General features: G+C 35.8%; 1 protein-coding gene across 3 annotated transcripts in view; it reads left to right on the top strand.

The window, feature by feature from the left end:
- EML5 (EMAP like 5) overlaps window positions 1-27,865 on the top strand; it is a 110,267-nt gene that overhangs the window by 56,236 nt on the left and 26,166 nt on the right. For 2 of the 3 annotated variants that reach the window (XM_054828042.1, XM_054828041.1), the window contains exons 17-27: window positions 1,011-1,111; window positions 2,979-3,181; window positions 4,311-4,422; window positions 5,466-5,593; window positions 7,922-8,063; window positions 9,919-10,071; window positions 10,950-11,081; window positions 12,088-12,176; window positions 12,961-13,137; window positions 14,080-14,281; window positions 16,218-16,344. In XM_054828042.1, coding sequence (XP_054684017.1) covers window positions 1,011-1,111; window positions 2,979-3,181; window positions 4,311-4,422; window positions 5,466-5,593; window positions 7,922-8,063; window positions 9,919-10,071; window positions 10,950-11,081; window positions 12,088-12,176; window positions 12,961-13,137; window positions 14,080-14,281; window positions 16,218-16,344 — 1,566 coding nt within the window. Of the gene's footprint in view, window positions 1-1,010; window positions 1,112-2,978; window positions 3,182-4,310; window positions 4,423-5,465; window positions 5,594-7,921; window positions 8,064-9,918; window positions 10,072-10,949; window positions 11,082-12,087; window positions 12,177-12,960; window positions 13,138-14,079; window positions 14,282-16,217; window positions 16,345-17,930; window positions 17,946-27,865 lie in introns of all 3 variants that reach the window. The other variant, XM_054828040.1, reaches the window with a different exon arrangement.

Here is a 27,865-nt window from a genome sequence, read left to right as displayed (position 1 = left end):
TGTCAGAAGCCCAGTTAGTTAGCTTGACTTCTCTGAAGATACTGGTTTGGGCCTTTTATTTATCCGCTTTTCACGTGATTATTTTTTTAGCCTTTTTTTGGTGGGTTTTTTTTTTTTTTTTTTGAACCCCCTTCTCTCTGAACCCACCAACCTCACTTAATTCTTTTTTTTAATCCCAATTTAACCAGATTATACTGGAGTGTTTTTCCTCCTACATACTCAGAGGAATTGAATAGAATTTTTGAGAGCAGCATCTATACTTTGAAGATAACAGTGTGAGTTTGGAAAGAAATTAGTTCATGCTTTTTGCTACTAGTTCATTTAGTGGTCTTAAAATGACAGAGGTAAAAGATTATTGCCATTCTTGAACAGGGAGCAAAAATTAGGTATTAGAGGCTCTTCTACATTTAAAAGAAGAAAACCCGTCTAGTAAGCATTTCTTTCCTTGCATAGGTAGCAAACAAAGTTGAAAGCTGTTTTTCAAACTATAAGACTGAAGCAAGGTCTTGGTTTTATAGAAGCATAGTAAGAAATCAACAAAAAGTTTTAATGGTTTTAGAAACAACTGCAATTTCCATTTAAAATTGATATAGCAGCATATATTTTATTCTAACAAGAAAAATAGAAAAATCAATTAAAAGGTGGATGAGAATGGCAATTTATTTTCAAAACTAGAGACGTTTAGATAAGATTTACAACTTTACACTTTAAAGTTGTAAACTTAATGCAAATATATATTCTTTTGCAAAGAAAATGCCACCTGGTGGATTTCTGAAGTAACATAATTACTCACCTGCTTTGGAAACTGAAGGGTAATGAAAATAGACCAGGACTCAGCATGTTAGTTCCTAGGCTTTCTTCCTCCTCAGAATAAACTATGTTAATGATTTGGAAGTAATTGTTAGCAAGATAGAAAAGGTGTACATTAGCAAAAAAAATTACAAACCAAAACCTATCTAAATGTATGAATAGTTATGTCTTTATTTCAAATATTTTGCTTTGTGTTTCAGGGGAAGCAAAGATAAGATTTTTGTTGTTAAGATTAATCCTTATATGCCTGATAAATTGATTACAGTTGGAATTAAACACATGAAATTCTGGCGTAGAGCAGGTAAGGAAACTTTTCAGAATTACAGTGTTTCCCGTTACTTAAAGTATAAATATTACATCTCTTATAGTATGTTTCATGCATTAAAGGCAAATGTTTTCTCTGTATATCTAAGTTAGCTTTGCCTCAGTGGAAATAATGTTAATTGGCATTATAGTAGCAGTGGAATTTCTTTTTAAGATCAATTTACCATGGATCTAGAGCTACACAAGTAGAAAGGACTCTGGATTTCCTACTGCCTGTTTTTCTAATAATAATAATATAGCACATCTGAAAATGTTACAGAGCTACTTTAAAATCATAGAACAGTTTTTGGAAGAAGGACCTTTAGAATGTGTATGTTATAAATAGGCACAAATATAAATAAATTTAAGTTTATAAAAATCCACATACAAAAATTCAAAGTACCTGAAGAGGATACATGTGCCAGTTGAGACATGTTTATTTAGGTACCTCTGTTGAACTTAACAATTAAAACCCAAGATAAATCAGCTTGCTTTATCTGCTTGAAAAATTTTGAAGGGTGAAAAATCCATTCCCTGATATTAGTGTGAACTTCATTGTTTCAAACCTCAAAATGTATATAAAGACATATGTGCTAGAGAAGACTAGCTGATCTGCTAAGAATGTTCTAATTATTCATGCAGAATTTATGCACGTCAACTCACATGAGTCCCTGGTAAAGATTAATTATGGAGACAAAAGTCTGTGACGAAAAAAAGGACATTAGTTTTCTCAGTTCTGGCTCCAACAGAAATTAATCAAGATTGCTTGAGAGCAAGCTGATGAAATCTATATAAATTATTAATTTTAACAATTGTGCTTTCTATCTATAGAAAGAACAAAGTGTATCGAAATATTTACTGAATAAATCACTATGAATTCTTTAGAAAGAAATTTTAATTATGATAAAAGCCTGGAGATGGTGACTTTGAATAAAGAAATGAAATAGTTTAAAAATGCCTCTCTTCTCTCTGGCATTGCTCAGTCAGCAGGAATCAAATTTCTCTAATGCTGCAGCCCATCTGTGTGAAACTGCAGTGGCACGCTAGCAGGGCAGTCACCGTGAAACACACTTAGCAGTGTTCACGCGAGGAGTGAAGTATCGGTACACCTTAACAAAAGCCAAGTGTCTGAAAACTGTACTAGAGCAGGTGCACTTGATATAAGAAGTGGCACCTAAGTATATGCTTTGGACTAAATTTTCGTCAGTGCCACGTGATGGCAGAGAGGTTGAGAGACCTTGCCTCTGTAAGTATGAGAACAGTATGAAGTGTCAGATCCTGAGGGGCTTCTGTGTTATACCACATGAAGTTTCTCTGATGTCCTAGACAGAAGTTACTATGTGTTTTACCTGTCAAATGATTTTAGATATGGTATTTTAAAGAATTTTAAAATTTATATAGCTGTGATATTTCTGTTATCCAGAGGCCGATATTAGCAAGCCTCTAAAATAAATTTCTAAAATACAATTAGAAATCCTCTCACAGAAAACATATCATCAGAAGGATGAGATGTCAAGATTTTAACTTTTTTTTCCTTTAAAGTTAATTTCATTAGGTGTTTCTGTGAAATGTGTGGTAGATGTTAAGTTTTTTGTTTAGATGCAAGTTTACAAATGCGCTTTGTATGTCTGTGTGGATATATGTACGTATTTAAATCCAGATTCAAGTGGTAAGTTAAAAGTAAGGTTTTTTCTTGAAAGATGCAAAATAGTACAGAAATCTACTTTGTGAGAACTCTTCTTGGCCTCAAGTTTTTGGGGAGCATTGGTGAACCAGAAGAAAAGCACTTGTGGCTCTGGGTAAGGCTGTATAGTTTTTGGAAAATAATTCTAAACAAACATCTGACTTGTTTTTTGTTTGAACAGGCGGAGGCCTAATTGGCCGAAAGGGCTGCATAGGTGCTTTGGGAAGAACTGATACAATGATGTGTGCAGTGTATGGCTGGACTGAAGAGATGGCGTTCTCTGGAACTTCCACGGGGGATGTGTGTATTTGGAGAGATGTGTTTCTCATAAAAACTGTCAAAGCACATGATGGTCCTGTGTTCAGCATGCACGCGCTGGAAAAAGTAAATAAACTGCTCATTGTTTTTTGATGTCTGGACAAAAAAGTCTATAAAGTTAGGCCTTCCCCAAACTCAGGAATCCATGACTTTATTGCCATTACAGAAAAGCCTTATGAGGTCAAGATTCAAAATAGTTTTATGCATGTCTCTAATTCTTGTTATATAGCATGCTGTTTCTTAAACCTTTGTGGTCCAGTGACATTTTATTCAGTAATTTTCATGACCTCTTACTAAAGAAATAATAGTAACTTATGATAAGTAAAAGTACTTTTTAATTTAAGCATCCATAGCTTTAATGGAATATGTGAGAATATGGAATATTGTGAGAGAGGAAGATCGTACTCTTACTATTTTGTGCTGTAATTACCGTCTACAAGTAGAAGCATTCAATCTGTAGATTACTAAGTACTCTCTCCTGATTCTTCACTTCTTTTTGACTCAGGAAGGCCTTTAAGCATGTGCTTAAATGTGAATGGGTGTTCCAGTTAGATTACTTGAATGTTTGAAGTTGTGTATATGTGTTTTGCTAGGTTAGACCAGATTACTCCACATTCTAATATTTGAGTTTCAGTATAGTAGCTTTGGACAAAGCATGTGTTATTCGTATTGCAAGAACTAAGTTCTCCAAAGGAAAGTACTAATGATTTCAGTATTCAATGTACCTGTTGCTTCATTAAATAGCTATAAATAATTTTTGAAGACCAAATAGCACAAATATGCATATATTTGAAAATTTTAAGCACTAATAAATTTTTCTGAGTGGTACTAAGTTTGGCTTGGAGTAATGAGGTAAAATGTCAAAAGGATATTGAGGCTAAATATGAAGAAAAGCATCTTAGTATGTCAGTTAAATTATTTTGCTAGTGTGGTAGTAGCTTATTGCTTAGAACTTTTAAATCCAGCCTGTGTACATGGCTGTATACAACTGTGCTGCCTTTGTCAGGAGGAGAATTCAATCATTTTGTTGCTCCTGATCCTTTAATCTCTGACATCTGTAGTTTTGTGCATTACAGTGTTGTGCTTTGTCAGTATTGACAGAAATCACTGAAAAGTTAAGAAAAGATAATAATTGATTATAACTTGTGATTTTTGTCTTTGTCTTGTTTGTTTGTTTTTTGTTTTTCTTCCCCAGGGATTTGTCACTGGAGGAAAGGATGGAGTAGTAGCTCTCTGGGACGATACCTTTGAACGTTGTCTCAAAACCTATGCCATCAAAAGGGCTGCTTTGGCCCCTGGGTCTAAAGGTAACACAGACTTTATCCTATTTTTTTATTCGATTTAAAATACTTTCTTTAGAAAACTCTTTCTGTGGAATTGCTTTCCACAATAGGAGAAAATCCACATTTGACATAATGAATATTAAAAATTACTTTTTTAAGGGTTTATTGATTCTAAATAAGTAATCTTTCTATTGGGAGGAGAATGGTATGTTGTAGTGTCTGCACATCTGGTGAGTGCAGATAGTAATATTTACCATATGATCTGCCTGAATTTATTGATTTAACCTTGAGTCTGTTACCACCCAGGTGATTTTTTCTTTTTTCCTAAGTGGCAACCAAAAAGCCCATTATATTTCTAATCATGAAGTAACTTGTCTGATCTTTTTTGTTTGGAGGAGAAATGGAATTCAGAATTGTGGTTAGTTTTGAGAGGCATTAGTACATTTTATGACTTAATTTTCTGTAAATGCGTATGTCTTTTGAAATGATTTGAGAACATTTTCATTCCTATTATTCCTATTTCTACCATTTATTCTTGATCTTAGTGCTGTTTTATGGTTTTCCCTATTTGACATTCTGGGTAGCCTTTTCTCCCCCCCTCTGCCCCTTAAAATTACATTTGCTGTGTTCTGATGTCTATGGTTTGATTTTCAAAAATCATGAATGGAAACACCCATTAACTAAAACATTCTACTACAGAGTATCTCATTCTGTATCTGTTTCATAAAAAGCTAGTTTAGTTTAGCTAGCATTTATGGTACCTTCAATATAGTAGTGTAATTGATACTTCACATGCACATTTCTTCAATAAGATTGCCAACGAGTCAGGCTGATTAAACTTCAGAGATACTCAGTTGAGAAAAAAGCGTAGTGCCAGTTGGGTAATTGCTAAATACTCCCAAATGAATCCAAACATATAAATTCCTCCATGCAGGAATATGTTTTTACTCATTTACTGCTGAGTATCTTTTTCTACAGTGAGACTGTAATGTGCATATGTGTGAAAAATCCTCTTTAAGGCATACACACTTGAGAATGTTCTGTCTTCTAACATTTTAATGTTCTAGGTCTCCTCTTAGAAGATAATCCTTCTATACGTGCCATATCTTTAGGACATGGTCATATTTTAGTGGGCACAAAGAATGGTGAAATATTGGAGGTGGATAAAAGTGGACCAATAACTCTGCTGGTTCAGGTACATGTTAAATATCAGACAAATGTTCCATACCACAAACACTATTTTATTTTTCAAAGACTGTTGTAATTAAAATGCTTGTTATTTCACTAGTGAAGTTAGTGAGTGTTGTGGTTTAACCCCAGCGGGTAACTAAGCACCACACAGCTGCTTGCTAATACCCCCTCTCCCCACAGTGGGATGGGGAGGAGAATGGAAAAAACAAACTTGTGGGTTGAGATAAAGACAGTTTAATAGGATGACAAAGGAAGAGAGTAGCAATAATAATAGTAATAATAATAAAAAACCACAAGTGATAGACCAATGCAGTTGCTTACCACATGCAGAAGGAAAAAAATAACCACCCAATGCCCAGTCTGTTTCCAAACAATGATCCTGCCTCCCCACTAGTTTCCCCAGTTATATCCGGAGCATGACATTATATGGTATGGAATGGAATATCCCTTTGGCCAGTCTGGGCCAGGCTGTGCTCTCCCAGCTTCTTGTGCACCTGGCGGGGCATGGGAAGCTGAAAAGTCCTTGACTTGATGCAAACACTACAACTACCTAGCAACAACTGAAAACATTGGTGTGTTATCAACATTGTTCTCATACTAAATCCAAAACACAGCACTATACCACCTACTAGGAAGAAAATTAACTCCATCTCAGCCAAAACCAGGACAGCAAGTTACTATCACTTCATAGATTTTTTTTTTTAATGCTAGGCTAGACCATTATGACTCTTTGAGCAAAACAGATCACAGAATTTCATGTACTAATTTGTTCACCAAGTTCATCCTTTCAAACAGACCAAGATCATTTCTGTTTAAAAAAAAAAAAAAAGTGTGTGAAACAGTGGATCCTCCACCAAATTCCTATTAACTTTTTCTGAGTACTAATTACTCTTACTATTTTTAAAAGTTCTCCTTGAAGTTTATTTTTAGATCTTATTGGTAGTTATGTAAAAAACACTTTCGTTTTCTTCGCCATACCAAACAGACTGCATTTCCTAAGCCTGACTACAAAACAGATTGTTTTTACATTGTATCATCATATGATTTTCTTTCATAATTAAATAAAAATCTGTGGATCTTTAATTCACACTTCTGAGTGGCCAATGCAATATGTAAAGAGCTAGATTTTTTTAAAAAGAATATATTAGAATCCAAGGTAAATAAAAAAATCTAGATCATAGAACCATAGAATAGTTTGGGTTGGAAAGGACCTCCAAAGATCATTTAGTCCAACTCCCCTGTAATAAGCAGGGACATCTTCAACTAGATCAAGTTGCTCAGAGTCTTGTGAAACCTGACCTTGAATGTTTCCAGGGATGGAGCATCTACCACCTCTCTGGGCAACCAGTGCCAGTGTCTCACCACCCTCGTAAAAATTTTTTTCCTTATATCTAGTCTGAATCTACCCTCCTTCATCTTAATGCCATAACCCCTCATCCTATCACTCCATGCCCTTGTAAACAGTCCCTCTCCAGCTTTCTTGTAGGCTCCCTTCAGTACTGGAAGGCTGCAATAAGGTTTTCCTGGAGCCTTCTCTTCTCCAGGCTGAACGCCAACTGTCTCAGCCTGTCCTCATAGGCGAGATGTTCTAGCCCTCTGATCATCTTCGTGGCCCTCCTCTGGAATCGCTCCAACAGGTCCATTCTTATGTTGGGGCCTCAGAGCTGGATGCAGTAGCCCAGGTGGTGTCTCACAAGAGCAGAGCAGAGGGCAAGAATCACCTCCCTTGACCTGCTGGTCACACTTCTTTTGATGCAGCCCAGGATACGATTGGCTTTCTGGGCTGCGAGCACACACTATTGGCTCTTAACGAGCTTTTCATCCACCAACACCCCTAAGTCCTTCTCCTCGGGGCTGCTTTCAATCCCTTCATCCCCCAGCCTGTATTGATACCAGGGGTTGCCCTGACCCATGTGCAGGACCTTGCACTTTGCCTTGTTGAACCTCATGAGGTTCACATAGACCCACTTCTCAAGCTTGTCTTGGCATCCCATCCCTCAGGCATGTCTACCACACCACACAGCTTGGTGTCATTGGCAGACTTGCTGAGGGTGCGCTCCATCCCACTGTCTATGTCATTGACATAGATATATGTGAGGATTCTTTCGCAGGGAAGTTTTCCCTAGTACTAATTACTATAATTTGCACTTCTACTGTAATTAGCAGGCTGAGGGTTTTTTCAGGTGTTCAGTGTTTCTATTCAGATATTTCTTTATTGTCCTCTAAAGATATGCATGTTCTTTCTGTTGGGTTTTTTTTGAACTTCCTTAAATGTGTTATTTCATATTTGAGGTTAAAATATGAAGTCATCTGATTCATTGTGTTTTTTCAGGGTCACATGGAGGGGGAAGTTTGGGGTCTAGCTACTCATCCTCATTTACCTATTTGTGCCACTGTAAGCGATGACAAAACCTTAAGAATATGGGATTTATCTCCTAGCCATTGTATGTTAGCTGTTCGCAAACTGAAGAAGGGTAAGATGCTTAGTATGAAAAAATATTTAACTGAATTCAGTTGACATTTACTAGCATTATGAATCTTTCAGAAGCAAGACTGGATAAATTCCTTTCTTTGCTCAAATTATTTTATTGATGCTACGTTCACGAGTAATGTGGCCTTTAAGCTAATGAATCTGTAAGAAAGATTTCTATTTAATACTATTTTTAAGATTATTTGCAATTGTAACATATTTAAGTCAGTGAATTTACAATAAAAGCTGAGCCGATTACATAAATCTGCCATTTTGCTTATAGTATTGTAAGGGGGTTTGAACAATGGAGAACTTCAAATCCAGAAATTTTTGGAAGAAATCTTAGACGTAATGTTGGATTTCTCTTATTTGTGAATGTTAGAAGAATCTGGAATATCAAAGAAAGAGAACCGCCATAAAATTCTTAATCATTGTACACTATATAAGTAAATTCTATTTTGACAGACGGAAAATCTGTTGTAAGTGATATCATATAAGGAGACTTTTTTTAGAGTTAGACTAGACTGGCCTTAACAAGCTTTTAATGATATTCCTTTGTCTAGTAAAGCATATATATAATAGGCTTTATCTGTTTGCCATCCAGTAAAGCATTTTGATCCCCTTTATCTGTTTGCCATCCAGTAAAGCATTTTGATCCCAACCTTACAGGAAGCTTAGTTGAAGATGATTTGGATTGCTAAAGTAAATGTAAAAAGAGGTACGAGCTTGCACAAGCAAGGATTGAACAAGAAAGTTTCAAGTCGGTGAAGTCTAATATTCAAGTCTTAAAGCTGATGTTTCTTAATATTTTTAAGAGTAGTTTTGGCAGAAAAACAAGGACTGTGATGATTTAATTTGCTGATGAGACACATTTTGAGATGCTTTGATGATCTTAAAAAGCACCTTTGTACTGTACAGAAAGAGCTGGGTACTTCTGCAGACTGCAGTAGTGGCAAGGAGATATTTCGTAATTGAAAAAGGCAAGACTCGATGACTGTAAGAAAAATGTCTTTGTAGCCAAGGAGTAACTGAGGAGCAGAAGGCTCAGGATCTTCTGGCTCATCACAGGATGACAATTATGTGTGATAGTGAGGTATTTTTGCCAGGACATATTGAAATATTCCTGTAATTTACAAGAGACTAATCAGAATATTTTTGGTGTGCAATTCTCATCTGTGTTCAGATGAACAAAATTAAACTGCAAGTTGAGTATGGAGAGAGAGCTACAGAATAATGAATGAGAAGCTTTGTGGTGGAGTCAGCTAAATAAAGGATTACTGTCTACAAGTTAATCAGAGGAACAGGTAGTAGGGAAAAATATTTAAGCTAATGGAAAATTCTGGCATGGAAACAGATCTTTATAAGCTGACCATAAATAAATTTAGATTGGAAATTAAACTGTTTTTCAAATGAAACTTGACATATTTATTAAAAGAATTATGACATAGTGACCATGATAGCAAATGACTGGATTCTGTGAGTCCAGAAGGTCTTTTCAGCTGTGTTCTCCTTACCGGAGTAAATGGTAACAAACAACTGGCACCAGATACTAAGAAAGAGAGCAAATTAGTAATACAAATTAATCACTATTGTCTACATATTTTTAATGTAGAACGTATGTCAATTAATGTGCAAATAAACATAATCTAAGATTCTGGGGTTGTGTACTTGCTGATTTGCCAGTAGGTTCTGTGTGCTATCACAGATGTAGAGCTTGGAAATGATCTTGGCAGCATCTAACAAATTTTATTAGACTATAAACTATAAGAATAGCTTTCCTTTACTACTGGAAAAATAAATCTAAAAGAGAGACTATGCACTGTAAATGTACCTGAAGGCCGTTTCTGTATTCCTTATAGGAGGTAGATGTTGCTGCTTTTCTCCTGATGGAAAAGCATTAGCCGTTGGTCTCAATGATGGAAGTTTTTTGATAGTTAATGCAGATACCCTGGAGGATCTAGTCTCTTTCCAGCACAGGAAAGATGTTATTTCAGAGATCCGATTTTCTCCTGGTAAGTGATTTAAAATGAAGATTTTTATATCAAGGTTGTTCAAGCAAGCTTTATAACCTTTAAAAGATAAAAGAAGCAGAGATTTGTAATACTCTTTTACATGTAACATAAGTCAGCAAGACTAATACTAACATTTTGAAAAATATTGGATGTGATGTCCTATGTTGCTCATTTAAGGATTAGATTATTGGAATAAGTTTTCTCATAGTAACCACCCAAGTGCAACAGTCAATTTTAAATCATAAGCATCCAGCAGCCTCCCTAGGTCCCTAGGGTTCTACTTTTTGAGCTGTGTAAGTTTGGCTCTTCACTGAGGTTACTGTTAGCTAATGAAAATGCTTGAAACTGATGTGTCAGAAAGTTCTGGTGTCTTCTTTTTTTTCTTCTTTTTCCCTCTACAGCGCTTAGCACTCCCAGTGAGGCTAGTGGGTTTTTTGTTGTTGTTGTTGTTCTGGGGGGTTTTTTTGTTGTTTTTCAAACAGTACAGCTCTTGTTTAGGAACTCAAATGTATGGCCTAAAGTAATAATACTACTTCAGTGAAAATAATCTTGTGTAGGAGAAATTTGATGCAAAATACTGGTACCAGTTCTCATGCAACATTACTTTCTGGTTACCTAAGCCTTACCACTCTGAGTGCAATAAATTTTTAAAATGTCATAAAGTAGTTTTTATTGTTTGAAGATGTAATGATTGTGTATTTCATACTGATTTTGATTGTGTGATATGAACATTACCCTGTCAGGGACTGTATACATTAGCAAGGTCATTACAAAGAAATCTGGGTTGCATATAAGTAAGATCCATAATGTACTTGTGTTTAATATACAGAGCTCTACAATTTTGGAAAATGTCTTGTGTTTCTACTGATGTGTTTTAGGGGCTGGAAAGTACTTAGCTGTGGCATCCTGTGACAACTTTGTAGATATTTACAATGTAATGAGCAGTAAACGAGTAGGAATCTGCAAGGGAGCCTCCAGCTATATCACGCATATGGACTGGGACATAAGAGGTAAGTAGCATTCATTTCAAAAAACCTACTGGAAGATTGATAGACTAAATACAGCACGTCTACAGTATGAATTTATGGTATCGCTGACAGATTTGTTTCTTCAGTTTATGAATATGCTCACAGCATCTGAATAAATATAAACCCATAATTTTTACTACTATTTATATATTTAGAAGTTGTGCAATTCGAAGTAAAATAGATTGTCTCTATGGATTGGTTTGGGGTTTGCTTTTTTACATCTCCTGTGTTTATTGTGTGACTTCTTGAATTATATACTGCATAATTCAGTTGCATCTGTAGCTCAGGAATATGTATCCTTGTTGTCAAAAATAGCAGAAAGACTGGATTTCCTGTCTTCCTGGGTCTTAGTACGTGATTAATTTAAACATTTACTACAATCTCATTTCATACAAAACCAAGACAGTGCAATTGTGCAATCTATTAGTTCCTGCTCTTATTCCTCTACATAATCACTTTTGAAACAGTCCAATGTAATTTGAAAAAGTGTTATAAGTTAACTTCCTCTGAGAATTTTGAAAACAAGAAGAGGACAGAAACACTAATGAGAATTTCCCTCAGAAAAAAAGTAGTATAAAGGCAAGCAGAAGTTGGAAGCGGCCATTGGCCAGGCAGCATATGTGCTTCTCAGTCCCAAGAGCACATGCATACCGGGCAGCCAGTTGTCACAAACAAGCTCTGAATTAGAACCAGTACATTTTGTCTACCATCTGATGAGACAACCATAAATGGAAAAGTGATGCATTATTACAGTTTTCAAAGAGAGGAGGGAGGACTGTGAATTTAAGGAGTCAAAGGACTTGGATCTTCAGAAGCCCATACTTCCAGATCCACTGTTTACGTATACAACTTTTTCCAATGGAATCAAATAATTTGTGCAGTGCTGTTAGGAACAAAAATTTCAAAATAACCTTTTATTTTTTTCCTTTTCTTGTAAAATGGAATCTTTTATTTAATGTTAACATACAATATGTAATATGTTTTATAGGGAAGCTCTTGCAAGTCAATACTGGTGCTAAAGAGCAGTTGTTTTTTGAAGCTCCTCGTGGGAAAAAACAGACAATTCCTAGTTTGGAGGTAAGGAAATAGACTGCCTTCTTAACTTGTTTGCGAATTAGTTGTGATACAACCACAAGAGGGAATGATGTATAAAACTATAATTTTAACTGGTCTATTGAAAAAGCTTCTGTTTAGGCATTTGCTGTCTCCTTTTTTGCAGCCTGTTCAATTAGATAATTTAATCAGAATGATAAAATACATAGGGGATATCACATTTATCTCTTCTGTAAGAAAAGGTATTTGGCTCACTTGCACACTCATGAAAATCTCTCTGGACTTGTGTATGCCTCTTTTGGTACCTTAACACCTTTGGAAACCTATTGCAGATTACTTAGCCCTAACCTTGCTGTGGAAGACTCATGTCTATCTTTACATAACAATGCAATATAGTATACATAATATACATAGGCAAGTGTAGTATATTGTGGCTATAATATGGATTTGTTTTCTCTGACACAGCATTGTCATAGGGCAGAGAGTGAAAATAGATAATTTTCAAATCATATTTTCTATGAGATTGAAATGCAGTGTTGAAAAATGTAATTTGTTTTCTCTAGCCTGGAAGGGCAGGTGAGGTCAAATCTTGTAAAATACTGCTAGAGGTTTTGAAACTGGAAGTTAACAGAGGTAAAATTAAGGGTCTCGAATGAAATTCTGAGTAGTCAGAAAGTGGTTGATATGTTAAAATATTATCTTTTAGATGTGACTTATCTTTCAGTGCAAGAATTTTTTTTGAAATCAGATATGGAAGAAAACTGTCTGGGAAGAAGCATGCTCTGTCTCAAACAGGTTGTTTTTGTAGGTAGAAAAGATTGGCTGGGCATCATGGACAAGTGTTTTGGGGTCTTGCTGTGAAGGAATCTGGCCAATAATTGGTGAAGTCACAGACGTAACTGCTTCATGCCTCACTAGTGATAGTAAAGTATTAGCCACAGGAGATGATTTTGGATTTGTGAAACTGTTTCGATACCCTGCTAAAGTAAGTAATTTTCAGCTGTTAATGGAGAAGATTGCTTAATAAAACTGCAGTTTCGACACTGTAATAATTTATCACTCAGAAGAAAATAGTGCTTTTGTACTTTTGTCCTTATGATCAAAGAAGGCATTCGATATTAGACTGCAATTTGCAATGCATTAAACTTTCAGTTAGTAAGAATGACTATTGCAGGTGAGTCTAAAGAGCCATCTCATGTAGTGTCCTATCACTGACAGTGGCAATTGCATAGGAAAAGCTTTAAGAATGGGAATGGGCCGGGCACTGTCTAATAATATATTGGGCATTAATATCCTCAGTGTGGTTTTTAATTGTGTCAGGTTTAGCCCCTTAAGCTCTTGTTGTGGAAAACAGTGAGCATTTCTTCCTGACCTTCATTCCACTCATGATTTTATAGACCTTCATTCTGTCCAACCTCACTTATTTTTCTCTAAGATGAAAAGCTTTAATATTATTTAATCATGCATCATAGAAAAGCCATTCCAGAAGCACATTCTACTTTTACTGCTCTTCTAGAACCTTTCTAGTTTTCCTGTATATTTATCAGTAAATATGTCTTCAATTTTGAATATTTTGCCATGCTAGGGATGGTAACAATGCACAAGTATTGACTCAAAATATTCTGTGTGCATTTTATTCTTAATCTGTTAGAATATTTTCTCTCTTAGGAAAAATGATCCAGTGTTTATTGCTGGAATCTGTTTATAAATGAGTTCTTGCATGCTTGCTATGGAAATATGGTTAACATTTCATGAAGCTGCTATAGGAGAGGAACTTTGCAAATCATGTAATACATACAAATGCAAAACAGCTAAAGCATGAACTGTAAAGAAGTTATGAATGTGGTGTTGTACACTGGCAACTCATTTCAGTTTTATGTAGCAGACTGGTTAAATTTGATCTGTGCCTTTTCCTCTCCCTTCACAGGGAAAGTTTGGAAAATTTAAGCGGTATGTTGCTCACAGTACCCATGTAACAAATGTCCGTTGGACCTGTGATGACAGTTTGTTGGTCACTGTTGGAGGAGCAGACACCTCTTTAATGCTGTGGACTTATGAGATGGAAGGACATCGGGATAGCAGGCAATGCGACAGTGAAGAGTCTGATCTAGATTCTGAAGAAGATGGAGGTCAGTAATAATTTATAAAACTAGCTGAATTATATTATCTCAGGAAGACTTCACTAATGGAGAACTTCTCACTCTTAGTTATAGGACAAGGGGTAATGACCTTAAGCTGAAGGAAAGTAGATTTAGATTAGACGTTAGGAAGAAGTTCTTCTCTATGAGGGTGGTGAGGCACTGGAACAGGTTGCCCAAAGAAGTTGTGGATGCCTCCTGCTTGGAAGTGTTCAACGCCAGGTTGGATGGGGCTTTGGGCAACCTGGTCTAGTGGAGGGTGTTCCTGCCCATGGAACTAGATGATCTTTGAGGTCTCTTCCAACTCAAACCATTCTGTGATTCTATGATAATTTAGAAATAATCAAGTTTTATATAACATTAAAACAATCTTAACTACTGAAGATGCTTCAGAAATGTTAAGTAAAATTTCTTTTGGGGAAGAGATTGATAAACTGTTGTGAAGAAAACAATAATGAAGTGTTTGACTTACTGCTTTGAGTAAGAGTATAAAAAAAACATTAAGTGCCAATTATAGATAACTTCCAAAAATCTATATAGAAAAATAGATTCATCACAGTTTAGATTTGGGCACTAATTCTAATGGAATCGTGTTGAAATCTGTACATTAGATCATAGTTATCTTGATGTTATAGCATCTGTTTCCATAATATGAAAGCTAGCAGACTGAGGTAGACTGGTGTTCATATTTAGAACAATCTATTGCAAGATCATAATATCAATAGTTATAAAGTGTTAATTATATTTCGTAGAATTAACTTCTGTTGGTTTTGCCATACTTGATGTTTTCCTTTTCATGGTGCAATTTCAAGGGTTCATGAGCTTCCAAACTTGTTCTCTCTGCTCCCAAGTGCAATTTTTCCTCCTTATCAATTCCTCAGTCTTCCAGCATTTTTAAACTATTGCTGCTGCTCTTTAAATAGTTCTGTGTAACAAATTAACTTCAGTTTTCACTAAAATCCGCTAAATGACCAAAGAGACACTTTAAATATTCAAGGCATTTTAAACATTCATTGGAGGAGAATTTTTATGCACTGTCTTTGTGCTTAAAATTATTGAAGACTACATCCGCAAAATAATTTAGTTGCCTAGAGAGGGACTTGGTCAACTTTAGCTTTCTGAATCAAAAATTGCAATCTTCACAGTTTTTGTTCAGCTCCTGCCTGTGACCTGTTAGCACATCTTTGCCAAATAACCTTCCCTAACCTCTGGTGATTTACACAGAACCCTCTTAAGCTATGTGTTCAAAAATACTCTAAAAGAAAGAGAGGTCTGTTAAGCTTTACCAGAAAAGACATTGACATCTTTTTCCACAAAAGTTTCTCTTCATCAAGTCCTATTAATTTCAGTTAAGATCTATTCATAAAGTTGGCATTAGTAGTCTCCATCTATGGAGGAAAAAAAAAGAAAAGGGGGAGGGTAAGTAACAAGGCTGTCACTATTTAGCTTTTTTGCCATGTTTACTATAGTGTATCTTGGTGTACCTGACTGTCTCTAAGCATTGTGTAAGAACTCTGTGCAGACCTATAGATTCCATCCTAATGGATGGATCCTGAAATTGAGAACAACCTGACACTAAATCTTCCTGAATTTAACAGCAGGTGTCATGTAGCGAGGTCCTTTCTTAGTGACCCTGAGTTAAGGCCAACCAAGCAGAAATGACGTAGCTCTGAATATCCCTTGAATCTTTGTTAACTGTTTTTTCCACAAAGGTATTGTACAGAATTTTTTTCGTAGAATGTCTTTTATTAACAACGTTCGTGATTCCCAGCTACTTGCTTTCTGTTGTGTGTTTATGTTACTAATAATACATGGTATAATTGTTCTTGTAGTCCAGTACATTGTTGAAACCTGCACAAATTATGGTTTAATTTTTTTTTCCTGGTATCTTATTTTGCTTTGATACTGTTCACTCTGATTTCGGTAGGTTATGACAGTGATGTGACAAGGGAAAATGAAATTAATTACACCATCAAAGCCTTATCAACAAACATTAGACCAATGTTTGGAATTAAGCCTCATCTGCAACAAAAGGAGCCAACCTTAGATGAAAGGTAATTGCTAAATTACAATTCTAGCCAAGAAGGCAATCTGAAAAGATGATTAATAGTAAAACATAATTATATTGGTGTACATATATACAACTTAAAAGGATATGTATAAAAAGAGTGGAAATATTTCTCTGGAATAAAAAAAAAAAAAACAACTTAAGAAAAGTCTTGCCTAAGGACTAGGTTGTATTTCTTTTTCAGTTAGCACAAAAGACTGCAAATGATAAATGTATATTATGTTTGGGGAGCTACTTGAGATAATTATGTTATTTGCTGGTGTGTAATAATATGTTCTTTTTAAAACTTAAATACCAAGTGCTATCTAGTGACAGCATTATAGGCATGTAGCCATACAATTGTTTTATTGACAGCTCTCAATTTTTTGTTTTTGCCAACAGACTGATTAATTCAGCTGTAATTGCTTCTTGCATTGTTTCTGTCTCCAGAAAACTTCTACCTTTCTTTGAAAAATTCTGTACACAGTGGTTCTGCAGTTTGTATTAATGAGTCTTGGAAAATGAAGCTGATTGATTGCTTTGCAGTGTTAGTTGTGTTGCTTGGTTCGCTACTGTATGCTTTAGAAGAGAAAGGGGTGGGCAGCAGAGCAGACTAAGAGCAGCAGGTAAGGTAGATGTGAAATAAGAAAAAGAATTTGTAACCACTAGAACGTAATCTGTTGTAGAATCTGCAGTCGAGCCAGGACCCCGAAAGTTGTTGTTTGTTGTCAGCAAAATAGACGTGGACAGTGTATGTGAGGGAAAAGGAAAGAGGGATTCCTAACACAATCCAGTGGCAATTGAGGAATGCTAGTATTAAAGAGAGGGAAGTAGGAAAACACAACACAGTATAATTAGGTGTAAGGATATAGGGGAATAGCAGATCAGAAACTTCCTGCAGGAATGTGAGGACTCCTGTTATGATGCACATACCTCTTTCCACAGTCAAGCTGACAGATCTGTGATGCACTTGAGAAATGCAACCTGACGGTAGTGGGAGTTTTGGTGTCATCTTTTGGTTTTAAGTCATATTGCGGAAGGAGAGAATGTATGCCAGTGTATAAAGCTGTGGCTCCCTGTCTTTCATTTAAAATGAGAAATGGTCTTTCTGTTTACTAATTAGATGTCTTTGATGTGGAAATCAAAAAAGAAATAATGTGCATGGTATCAATATTTTGGATTTATATTTACTGTTGTTAATGAAAGCTGTGATTAAGATTATTTTTCTTTAAATTGTAAACCTCTTATTTCTTTCCATAATTGTTTCTGGAAGCTGAGTTGTGTTTTTCAGTTTCAAATAAAATATTAAAGAAAATTAATTCTATAGTAAGGTAACTAGGTTCTGATTCAGAATGCATAAAAGATCATGGAAGAATTAAATTTCCTGCATTGTTGAAACATTTGGCACCCTAAAACTTCAAAAAAAAGTTTTTGTGAAGAATAAAACCAGAATATGGTTACTGTATGCATTTTAACTTCTGTTCTGCTGAAGTTAACATTGTGTAAGATTGGTAAGTGTTTTAGTAAGTCTACTTTCGCAGATACTAATTTTTATTTTCTTTTTATTTCCCTTTCCTTTTGCTTCCTATGAAGGCAGGGGGTAGTGAGGTAAGTCCATTTACACAAAGTCCAGGATCAAATGCATTTTAATAACTCAAGCTGCTTGAGAAAGTAGTTATACTTTGAAATAGAAGTGAAGACTTTAACTCTTTACTGTTAAATAGTAGCCTGTTAATGGGTAGAAAAGGAATCAGGGACAAAGAATAAGCCCAGTTCTCAGTCTGAGTAAACTTGAGTGGGTGCTAAATACAGTATTTGGGAGGAGGTCATCAAAACTCATCCTCTTTTCCTCAGTACTTTGGAACAGCTAAGGAACAGCTTGACTTACGTACCTTATCGTCAGAGCTTAACTTCTTGGGGACTTCTGTAAGACCATATGACAGTGTTGGTGTAGAGGTCCAACATGGAATAAAAAGTGCAGGAAGCACGTTGCAGAGATGCCTGAAGTAGCTATACAAGCAGTATCACCGTGTTTGCACCACTGTGAAGCTAATAAAGCTTCAGGGATGAGAGGAGCATTACTGACTTGGCTGCAGCATTTTACCAATGCACCTATACTCTGAGCTTCTAGGTCCACATAAGATTCATATGACATGCAAAATCATTAGCTTAGGTGCCTGCATTAGGTAATGAGGTTTTGCACATACTCTATTTAGAACATACACATACTTGAAACCATGCTCTTACATTTGAGCACAACAAATCCTTAGGCTGTAGGCCACCCTTCAGACCTGTAGTCTGAGCTGCCAGGACACTTGGACCTACACCAGTTAAGAAAGGAGAACACCGCTCATACCTACCTGGACCCTGTTTCCACAAGGAAATCACATCCCTGTGGTGACAGATTCACAGACTGATAGAGGTTGGAAGGGATGTCTGGAGATCACCTAGTCCCACCCCCCCGCTAGAGCAGGATCACCTAGAGTACATTGCATGGGATTGCGTCCAGGCGGGTTTTGAATATCTCCAGAGAAGGATGATAGAATTGTGTTAATCTCTGTGTATCCTTCTGCAGACAACTTGTCATAATCAAGAAAATGACTGTCTTCATCTAAATTTTAGGTCATACCACTAGCAGCCTTTATCAAATTAATTCCGGTTTTAAGCCTTAACAGATACACATTTTTTTTAAAGTCAGTGTTTCTGTATAAGTTACACAGAGTGTGTATAACTTATACAGATTTACCTTCTGTGTTCATTCATTTACAGGGTGTTTGGGTATACTACTCAGAGTGTGGGTAGTACATCTGTGCCATTCCATGTTATGCGTAGGCTTGTTATATTGACTGCCAAACATTAGAAGAGATATGTTTCTTGTAGTAACACTTTATTGGAATCCTTGTAGTCTCAGGATGACAGGTACACACCAGTGTAGAATGTGCTTCTGAGAACATCTTTCAAGTAATTTTGACTTTGATTCACTAAAATTTTGATCTCACCTTTTATGTTGTAAGTAGTAGGATAATATAGGAAATCAGAGGCCACTTAATGTATCAAAAATTCCCACATCACTAGGTGGGTCAAAACAGTGTCACTCCTTTTTGCTAAAGCTCTGCAGAAAGGAATGAAAGAATCCCTAGGGTCGGAAAGGGAGAATAAGCAAAAGAGGCTTACCCACTATGGTCCGGTGGGTAGGTAACTTCTCTGTGAAGTGTATGGACCATGGGATTCTGCTTTTGGTGTAGCATAATAATTTTCTTCCAGTGACCCTTAATTCAAAATGTAAATGTAATTCCCAGAACATGAATCTGAACAAAGGATTATTTTTGCTCTCCAACAGAGTTAGTGTCCTGTTCTCAATTTTCTGGTTTTGGTCATAAATTATCATTTTTTCCCCTGCAATGACAGTAGTTCAAAAAAAAAAAAATTTTCCCCTGCACAACAGCACAGGAGCGGTGGAAATTTCTGTCTCTTAATCATTTTTATGGCTAATACATTAACATGAGGTGTGAGTTGCATCAACTCATACTTCAAGGCAGCACTGCCTTTATTTTTTCCTTCAGGACAAACATGATTTTCCTCACTTTTTCTGGGACTTTTTTTTTTTGGTAACATCTTGTCTAAGCAATTCAGTATTTGAAAGAAAATGAGAGACAGATAGATATTTTTTTTGAAAACAAGAGATGTTAGTAGTCTAAATGTTGATATGCTGAATAGAAATATTTTGAAGCCTTAAATTTCAGGCACGTTTTTTGAAAAACTCATGGATGCTAGAACTCGAGATTTCATTCAGATTCAATAGGTTTAAGGTCTGCTTGCAGTGTAGTTTAAAGCCATCCCTACTAATGATATGCCATTCTCTTCTAGTAAAATTAACGTAATGTGTCATTGACATTGGAAAACTTATTTTAACTTGTATTGAAGACACAAAAGAACATTGGCTGCGAGGCAGCACTTATGTCTATAATTTGAATTATAATTTCTGAATAATAATAATAAAAGATAATATTTTTATGTGAAAAGATGTCTACTGTGTGTCCAATGTCATTGTGTAATAGCTTTATGGATATTCAGCAGCACAAAATAAATTGGAAAACTCTTTCTATCCTTTACTAGAAGTTCTTTCCCAGTATGTTTTTGTGCTAGGTAAATTGCATAGAAAAAAGATCCATCATGGATGGTTAATTTTAAAAACAAGTCTGGCTCAGCTACTCCCTGAACTGCATATCACTGGAGGTTGGGAGAAGAATCTGTAGAATATCACTCCATTCTTATTCTGGTCTTATACTCCCTGAAGAGTTCACTATTTGTCACTGTCAAAGGGACGATGCTGTGATTAATGTACCTTAGATAAGAATGGCTGTACCAAGAGATCTCAAAACTAAACAACCAGGAATTCTGGTTTAATTTTTCACCATAAATTTACCATACTAAAGATCTACAAGCAGCTACAACCTCTGAAAGAGTTTGTGTCTCATAGTCGTCACTGTTGTGTTGTCTTAATACATACCGTTACTCAGTCCACATGCTAGATCTCTTGTATGGGAAGATCTCAGTGTTTTATATCACTTGAAAATTCTGTAGATGCTCTACATCCGCTCCCAGATGCAACTCAAAACCAAGCATCGTGGCAAAAAAATATTTATTTATTTATTTATTTATTTTGGCTTGAGGATTTTTTTGTGTGTGTGTGTAAGAACATATGCAAAAATACATAACCTATTTTAGATGCTTGTATATTCATAATGGGAAGGAAACTAATAAACTATTTACAAACTAGGCCTTTACTGATCCAGAAGTGAAGGATGGTTTTTTTAACTGATACAGACAGCAAATAAACCTAAATTGTACTTCCAAGGGGGTGAGAGTAAGAGGAAGCTACTGAAATGAAGCTTCCTTTATCTGAACCTCACAGTTATTACCTTGTAATTGCCACTGAAAGAGAAATTCAGAGACTTTATACAAACATCTTAATTTGGTTTGGATAAATTAACAGAACGCTATTAGATTTTTCTGCTTGCCAGTCTATTGGCTTGTGATATGAATGTAAATAGCACAAATTCCATAGTTCTTTTTGTAAAAAGTCAGCTTTATCATCTCCTTTTGCTCTGTCAACTAGTGTGATTTGGGAGAGGGGAGAAGCCAGGAATCAAAATGAAAAATTATAGCAAGGGACTTTCTATTAGCAGCTTCTTCCCTCTCTCTGTTCACTCTTTTTGCAGAATAAATTTGATTACAGGAAAGTTTGAATTTAAAGTTGACTTTCAGAAAGCAGGGCTTTTTGAAGCTCACCTTTCTGTGAATTAGTTTCTGCACATTGGAATGTACATTACTGCAGGGCATTAACCTTGAGATTGAAAACCCTGAAATGTCTGGAGATTTCATTCTTCACAAGCAAGAGTTTCATTATAATTAATTACTTGTATTACTGTGTCTCTGAGCACTAGTGATAGACTAGAACAACATTGTGGAAAGGAATGGTCTTCCTTTACCAGTTCGAGGTAATTATTTTTTCCACCCAAAGCTGAGCTAAAACTGATGTCTTTGAGGAAATCAGAAAGCCAATTACCAAAGTATTAAGGTTTACCTGATAATGCAAGGACAAAACCTTACTCATTTGCAATTAAAATAATCACATGTGACCAGGAAAGAAGTGTCTAGAGGAGCGATTACATGACCCAGTGATGAGGGTTGGAAGATTTGTATTTGGTTTATGACCTGTGTAGACTGACTTTATCAACAGAACCTAAGAAGTTGTGTGAACAATATGTGTTTATCGAAGACCTCTAGAAAAGGATAATTGAAACACTTGGAATTGAAGATTAAAAAATTGAAACTCTCAAATGAAAGCTAAAAATGTTCCTCTGACTATATGAATGCTTGGTTCAGTGGACTCAGGCAAATTGTAAGAGAAAACCGTGCTCCATTCTTGGAGAAACTCTCGTTTCCCCTTTGTAATGCTTATTCTGAAAAATAACTGTAGGTATTTGAATTCTGTAGTCTTTGAAGAATTGCATGTTAGTGACTATAAAACCTGTTCAAGATACACTTGAATTTTATTCAAAGAAAAGTTTTAGCTGTTTCCTATATGAAGAAATAGTGCATCAGTCTTGCATGCAGAATAAAGTTGGAACTAATTAGAAGAGATTCAGTAAAATTGATTATTTTCAGTGGGGCAGGGGGTGGGGAATCTATTTGTAAGTTGTTAACACTGTTTTCTTAATTTTCTGGGAAGTTTTCCCTAACAGATGAGAGAGAAATTATTTTTGCTTCACCTATAAGTGAAAAAGAGAACTAGTGTCATCCTTGCTGCACTTGAATTGCTTAGTAGTTCTTAAACGCAAATCAAAACAAGGAAGTGTACCTGCTAATCAGACTAATGAAAAGTGTCCACGCATAGTACAAATATTAGGAAATAATCTCTACATGCCTATATATTCTGATGGTTCATAATGATTTTTTGCTAGTCAAAGCATAGGAATATGCATCATACGTGACTGAGAAAACCCATCCAGTGCAACAAATTTGTGAAACAGATGCCAAGATATCTTCTGTCAATGTAAACTGAATTAAATAATCATGAAAAACCAGTATATATCATCAGTGCTCAGTACCCCACACCTTTTGACTAGCTGAGATAGTTGTATTTTAGTGTAACTGAATGTATTTTTTATGAGTGAACTTTGAACATCTGTCTTTAATAGTGAGTTGACTGTTCTATCCATCAGCTCATTCTGGAAAGTTAAATCTGCACAACCTTTCTTTGAGTAGTTCAGGTGTTGTTTGCCAACTCTTTAAACACTTGATATATTCAGAGGTTTGTGGGTCTGCTTCTGCTTTCTTTCCCTGTTAACAGTAGGAATCATTCCTCAGAATTATATTCTCATGCCAACACATGTTCATAATTCCTATTTAAGTGAATGGGGGTTTTCTGTACAAATAATAACTTACATAACCTATGAAGTTGTGAATAATCCCCTTGTTGTAAAAAGATGTAAACAAACCGGAGAGTCAGAAATAATTATTTCTATGAATAATTCATTGACACCTAGCTTTCAGCCAAACTTGCATAAGTAATCCTTTTCTCTTTCCCACCTGCTGCTGAAAAGAGGTTCCAGGTAATGCTTTTATTTTGCTATCTAGTCCATATTTTACTGTCATCTCCCATTTTCCTTAAAAAGCCATCTGTCATGTTGGGTGCTATACCACGCACCTATCACTCTTCAGAATATTGCTGTATTATAAATTTTAAATGTATATCTATTCATTGTAGTTCTGTTCCATACAATAAGCTAGATATTTATTGATGACATGGACCATTAAACTTACCTATGTTTTACAAATAGTATTTTTCAATAATATTTATTAAAATATAGAGATCAGCACTCTCTCCAGTCCCTAGTGGACAGCTGTCCACCTCAAAAGTGGATTCTTTTACATTTAATGGGACAGCTGCACCTGACATGTCAAGGTGTATATGTTGCTAAATTCTTTAAGTATTCGATTACCTATATCTGCATTAGTGCATACAAAATGGCACTTACTTTCATGTGTCCTGTGAGTAATAATTATGACTAATTGTGGTCAAGAAGCAGTATTTAAAAACTACCAGGTTTCGTTATCTTCTAGTGGAAATCAAACCTCTAAAGTTTCACAAGTGACTTTGAAAACCTTACCAAGAGTAAATTGAAAGAACTCCTTACTTTTAAAATTAATTTTCTACTTCATACTTACCAACGCTTTTTGGGGAGGGCAATGAAAGTCACTGCATGCGGAAGGCTAGTGCAAAATCAACTGATAAGGTCTCTGCAAGACCCACAAAGCACGAGGTGCAGCTATGGTGACCCTCACAGGAAGGGACATTTTCTTTTGTACCAACAGCTGTAATTTGCTTTATGAGATCATGCCCAAAGTAATGCTTGGAGTTTTAAAACAGAAATAAATGTTGTAATTGGCATTGTCGTAAGTTACTGTGGAACTCAAAGAATTGATGGCAGTTTATATTAACTGCAGAAGACCACCCCTTCTTCTGTGAATAACTTTAGAAACTCACTGTCAGTAATAAAAATAGCGAAATACAACATCATCATACAAGACAACATAGGTAGCAGTATCATTAATATTGAAACTATGTCTAAAACCATGAAAAAGGGATTTCTTTGTATCACAAACTACTTCAAAATGCTTGTATTCAATTTTATGGTCTCATAACAAGAAATATTAAAATATATATTCTATTTTCATGTTGAAAACAAAGTGCCAATATTAAGCTATTTATTTCCCCTATGATAGATGGCTGGAACTCTCCTTCCACATGTTCAAACTGACCCCATCCATATATGCATTCACCCCAGAATGTCATTCATGCTCTCCTTCCCATCTTTTATACACAGTTTTTGAGCATGCAGCCAGTTATAAGTGCAGGTGTATGACCACTGTGTGTTGTATATGCCATTAGTCACTTCCCTGCACATTAAATAGCAAATGAAAAATATCTGCAGCTTTTGCACCTTTAACAAAAGCACTTGGAAAACGTATTCCCGTGTCCTTCAACATTCGTGCTTTTAAATGCACAAGTTGTCATCTTGAAACTTAACGGAGAAAAATAATACTTATGTGCTTGTAATTTGCATTCCAGTTCCACTGCTCTGAATCAGTATAGAGTTTTTCATAGATGAGTACTTTATACATTCTTTAGGTGACCTGTGAGACAATATAGCTGAGTATAAATTGTCAAATCAAGTTTTATTGACCAATGTCCACTCACTATTCTTTTGTAAAATAATGTACAAATGTAAATGTACTCTAATGAATGGCTAAGAATGGATATCAACCTGTATTTGTATCTGTTTATCTGTACATCTTTAAGTGTAGATGGTCTTTTCAAGCAGTTGTATAATGTGAGATTGTTTTACCTCTTCTCCCATTCTATCACAAGGGATTAGCAGGTAGCAGATGTTATAAAAATGCCACATTCTAGACTCAAGCAGCAGGGAAATCTTCAGTTCCAGTCAGTTAAATTCCAGTAACACAAACCTGTGCCAAAACCATGTCCTTTCAGTTTTTACTGCTTTCATGAAACTTCAGATATGCTTTCCTGCTCTGTTTAGTTTTTCTGGGTTTTTTTTCCCTCTGTCTTTCAGGGACATAAATGAGAAAAAGGCAGGAGGGGAAGGAAAGAAACAAAGCTTGAGTGCTCTGTGTCAAATGTGAGGGTGACAAGTGGAAGAAGGGCTCCTTATGCTGTGTTTTATCAATTTCTAGAGCAACAGTAATAAGACTGTTGCTGGATTGTCCATGACAAATCAGAAATTAAAAATATAAAATATTTGGAAACATTCTGGAGTGAGCAGGAGGTGGACTGGGCAGTTTTGCTCAATCTTCCCCTACCCTCATCTGTAAAGCAGGACTGACCTCCAGTGATGGACCCTATGGTCCTTGTATGCTGCCTGCCTGCTCAGCTGGCATTGACACTTCTACTCCAGAGCTGTCTGGATGACCTGTAGTCATCAAGTTTCCTAATGCTATTAAGCTTGGGTTTGGTGGTTTGGTTTTGTTTGGTTTTTCTTGGTTTTAGGTTTTGTGTTTTTTTTCAGGGGGAAAACTTGTTGAGCCTACTTTTCATTTTCTTTACCTCAAATATGTAATTACAGGGATTTTCTCTGCTGTTTTAGATGTATCCTTTTTATTTCCTTGAATCTCCCCTGACCTATGCAGTGCTCCCTCAGTCTCTGTATTTTTCTTTGCCACAGCAAACAGCACTAGTCTCTGACAACTGGTAAATGTACACTGTTCCTCCTAAATAATAGCGTTTCTAGGAATGCCTTTTTTTCTTCTAAATTGACATGGGCATAAAAGTGTTTTTATGGATAGATTGACAGGAATTGTCCTAAGAGAATTGGACTCTGTTCCCTACAGTTGGGACTTCTTGTTTCAGATCAGGTGGAGTTTTTTGATGGTAATGCATAGTAGTTTCCTGTCTTTGATCTCTAATCTTCATTTGCTCTTGTGCTACTTTTCATAGATTTTATTTTTTTAAAAAGTGGCATTAGTTACTCATACACTTTTTAGTCTGTTGTTCAAAGTAATAGAAAAATCTATGCAAGATTCATAGATCTAGAATCTGACATTCCTGTTCCATGTGCTGGCTGCAATGTAATCCGAGGGAAGCTACATTTAAAGATTTCCTTGCTGTCTGAAAAACTTCAGAAATTATGCTTGTCTCTCAGCTAGGAAGGCTCTCGGGAACTGTAAGAGTATCTTTTTCTACTTTCATCAAGAAGGTTTGGATTATTTTTTTTCTGCTGGTGTATGTGTAGGCTGGCAGTCATATCTTGGGTGTTGATGCTTCACAGCTGAGTAAGGTGGCATAGTGATTTTCTTTTGAGTCCCAAATATGTCATTGACAACTGGATTTCTTTTTCTCCACAAGCCTTTTTGAGTTCTACAACATGCCAGCAGAAGCAGCATGCACAACAAACAGCATGCCAGTCTTACATTTCTGCAATACTCCCTTCTGTAATTGCTATTTGATTTTATAGCTGCTGCATGGGATGAGAGAAGAGGTAACATGGCAGTGGAAAACTAGTGAACATTGATACTGTTTATTATAGGTTCTTCTTCCTCCCTAGGTGCTAATCTTCTGTTGGTTAGCACCAACAGAATCACCAGTATACAATCTTCCAATTTTCAGGACTTCAGTGTTGTTCCTGATTTCCCTGTTTAAAAAGAGAAAGGTACATGTTGTTTGTTTAATTAGAAAAGTATTTGAAGTCAACATTATGTAAGCGGTTTTTAAGGAACCACTTTTATAACAGTGTTTTTTAAGGAACTTCTTGCATTTATAAGTGTGTTCCTAGTTACCTAATAAATGAGCAGCAATTATAGAGGTATCAAAGGAATTAAGGAATTTTTATTGTAATTCAAAGTAATAAATTGTAGGACAAAAATCAGTTAGCAGGTGTATGTGAATTCTTTCTAACTGGAGACCTCAGAGGGGAAAAAAAAAGATCTGTAACTGAGGACCTTTGAGAATGAAGTCTGGTGGTGTATTCCTACAAGACATATTTCAAGCAGGACTGAAAGAGTGTATTTAAATGCTACTGTCTTTTCATATTTGTCTCTGAGCAAGGAGACCTTGTTCCTCTTAAGGGTCAAACTTCAAGGTTTCTTTTCATGGCCACATATGCTGTATATGTAGAATCAATAACCAATGCTCCTGCAAATGACTAGAAATAATTGCATAATTTTGATAAATAAAACTTGTTTGTAAGTTTCTTTGTATATGAACAGTTGAATATAATCTGTAACATATCTTTCAGATATTTATCAAACATACCTAGTTGAGATTTCTTAATTAAATCTGGGCTATTCAGAACAGTGGAACATAAGTTATGACTGATACTCATGCATTTGCATGAGGATGGTTTACTTCCAACTAAGCATTGCTCAATAACTTGTTTCTGTTGATGTAAGAGCGAATGGGCAGGTGTACCTGGAGTTCTTTACAAACTATTACAAGAATAGTA

Source organism: Grus americana, chromosome 5 (genome assembly GCF_028858705.1).
Source record: "Grus americana isolate bGruAme1 chromosome 5, bGruAme1.mat, whole genome shotgun sequence".
NCBI lineage: Eukaryota > Metazoa > Chordata > Aves > Gruiformes > Gruidae > Grus > Grus americana.
The sequence above is the reverse complement of the archived record's forward strand: the minus strand, read 5'-3'. Positions and strand labels throughout refer to the sequence as shown.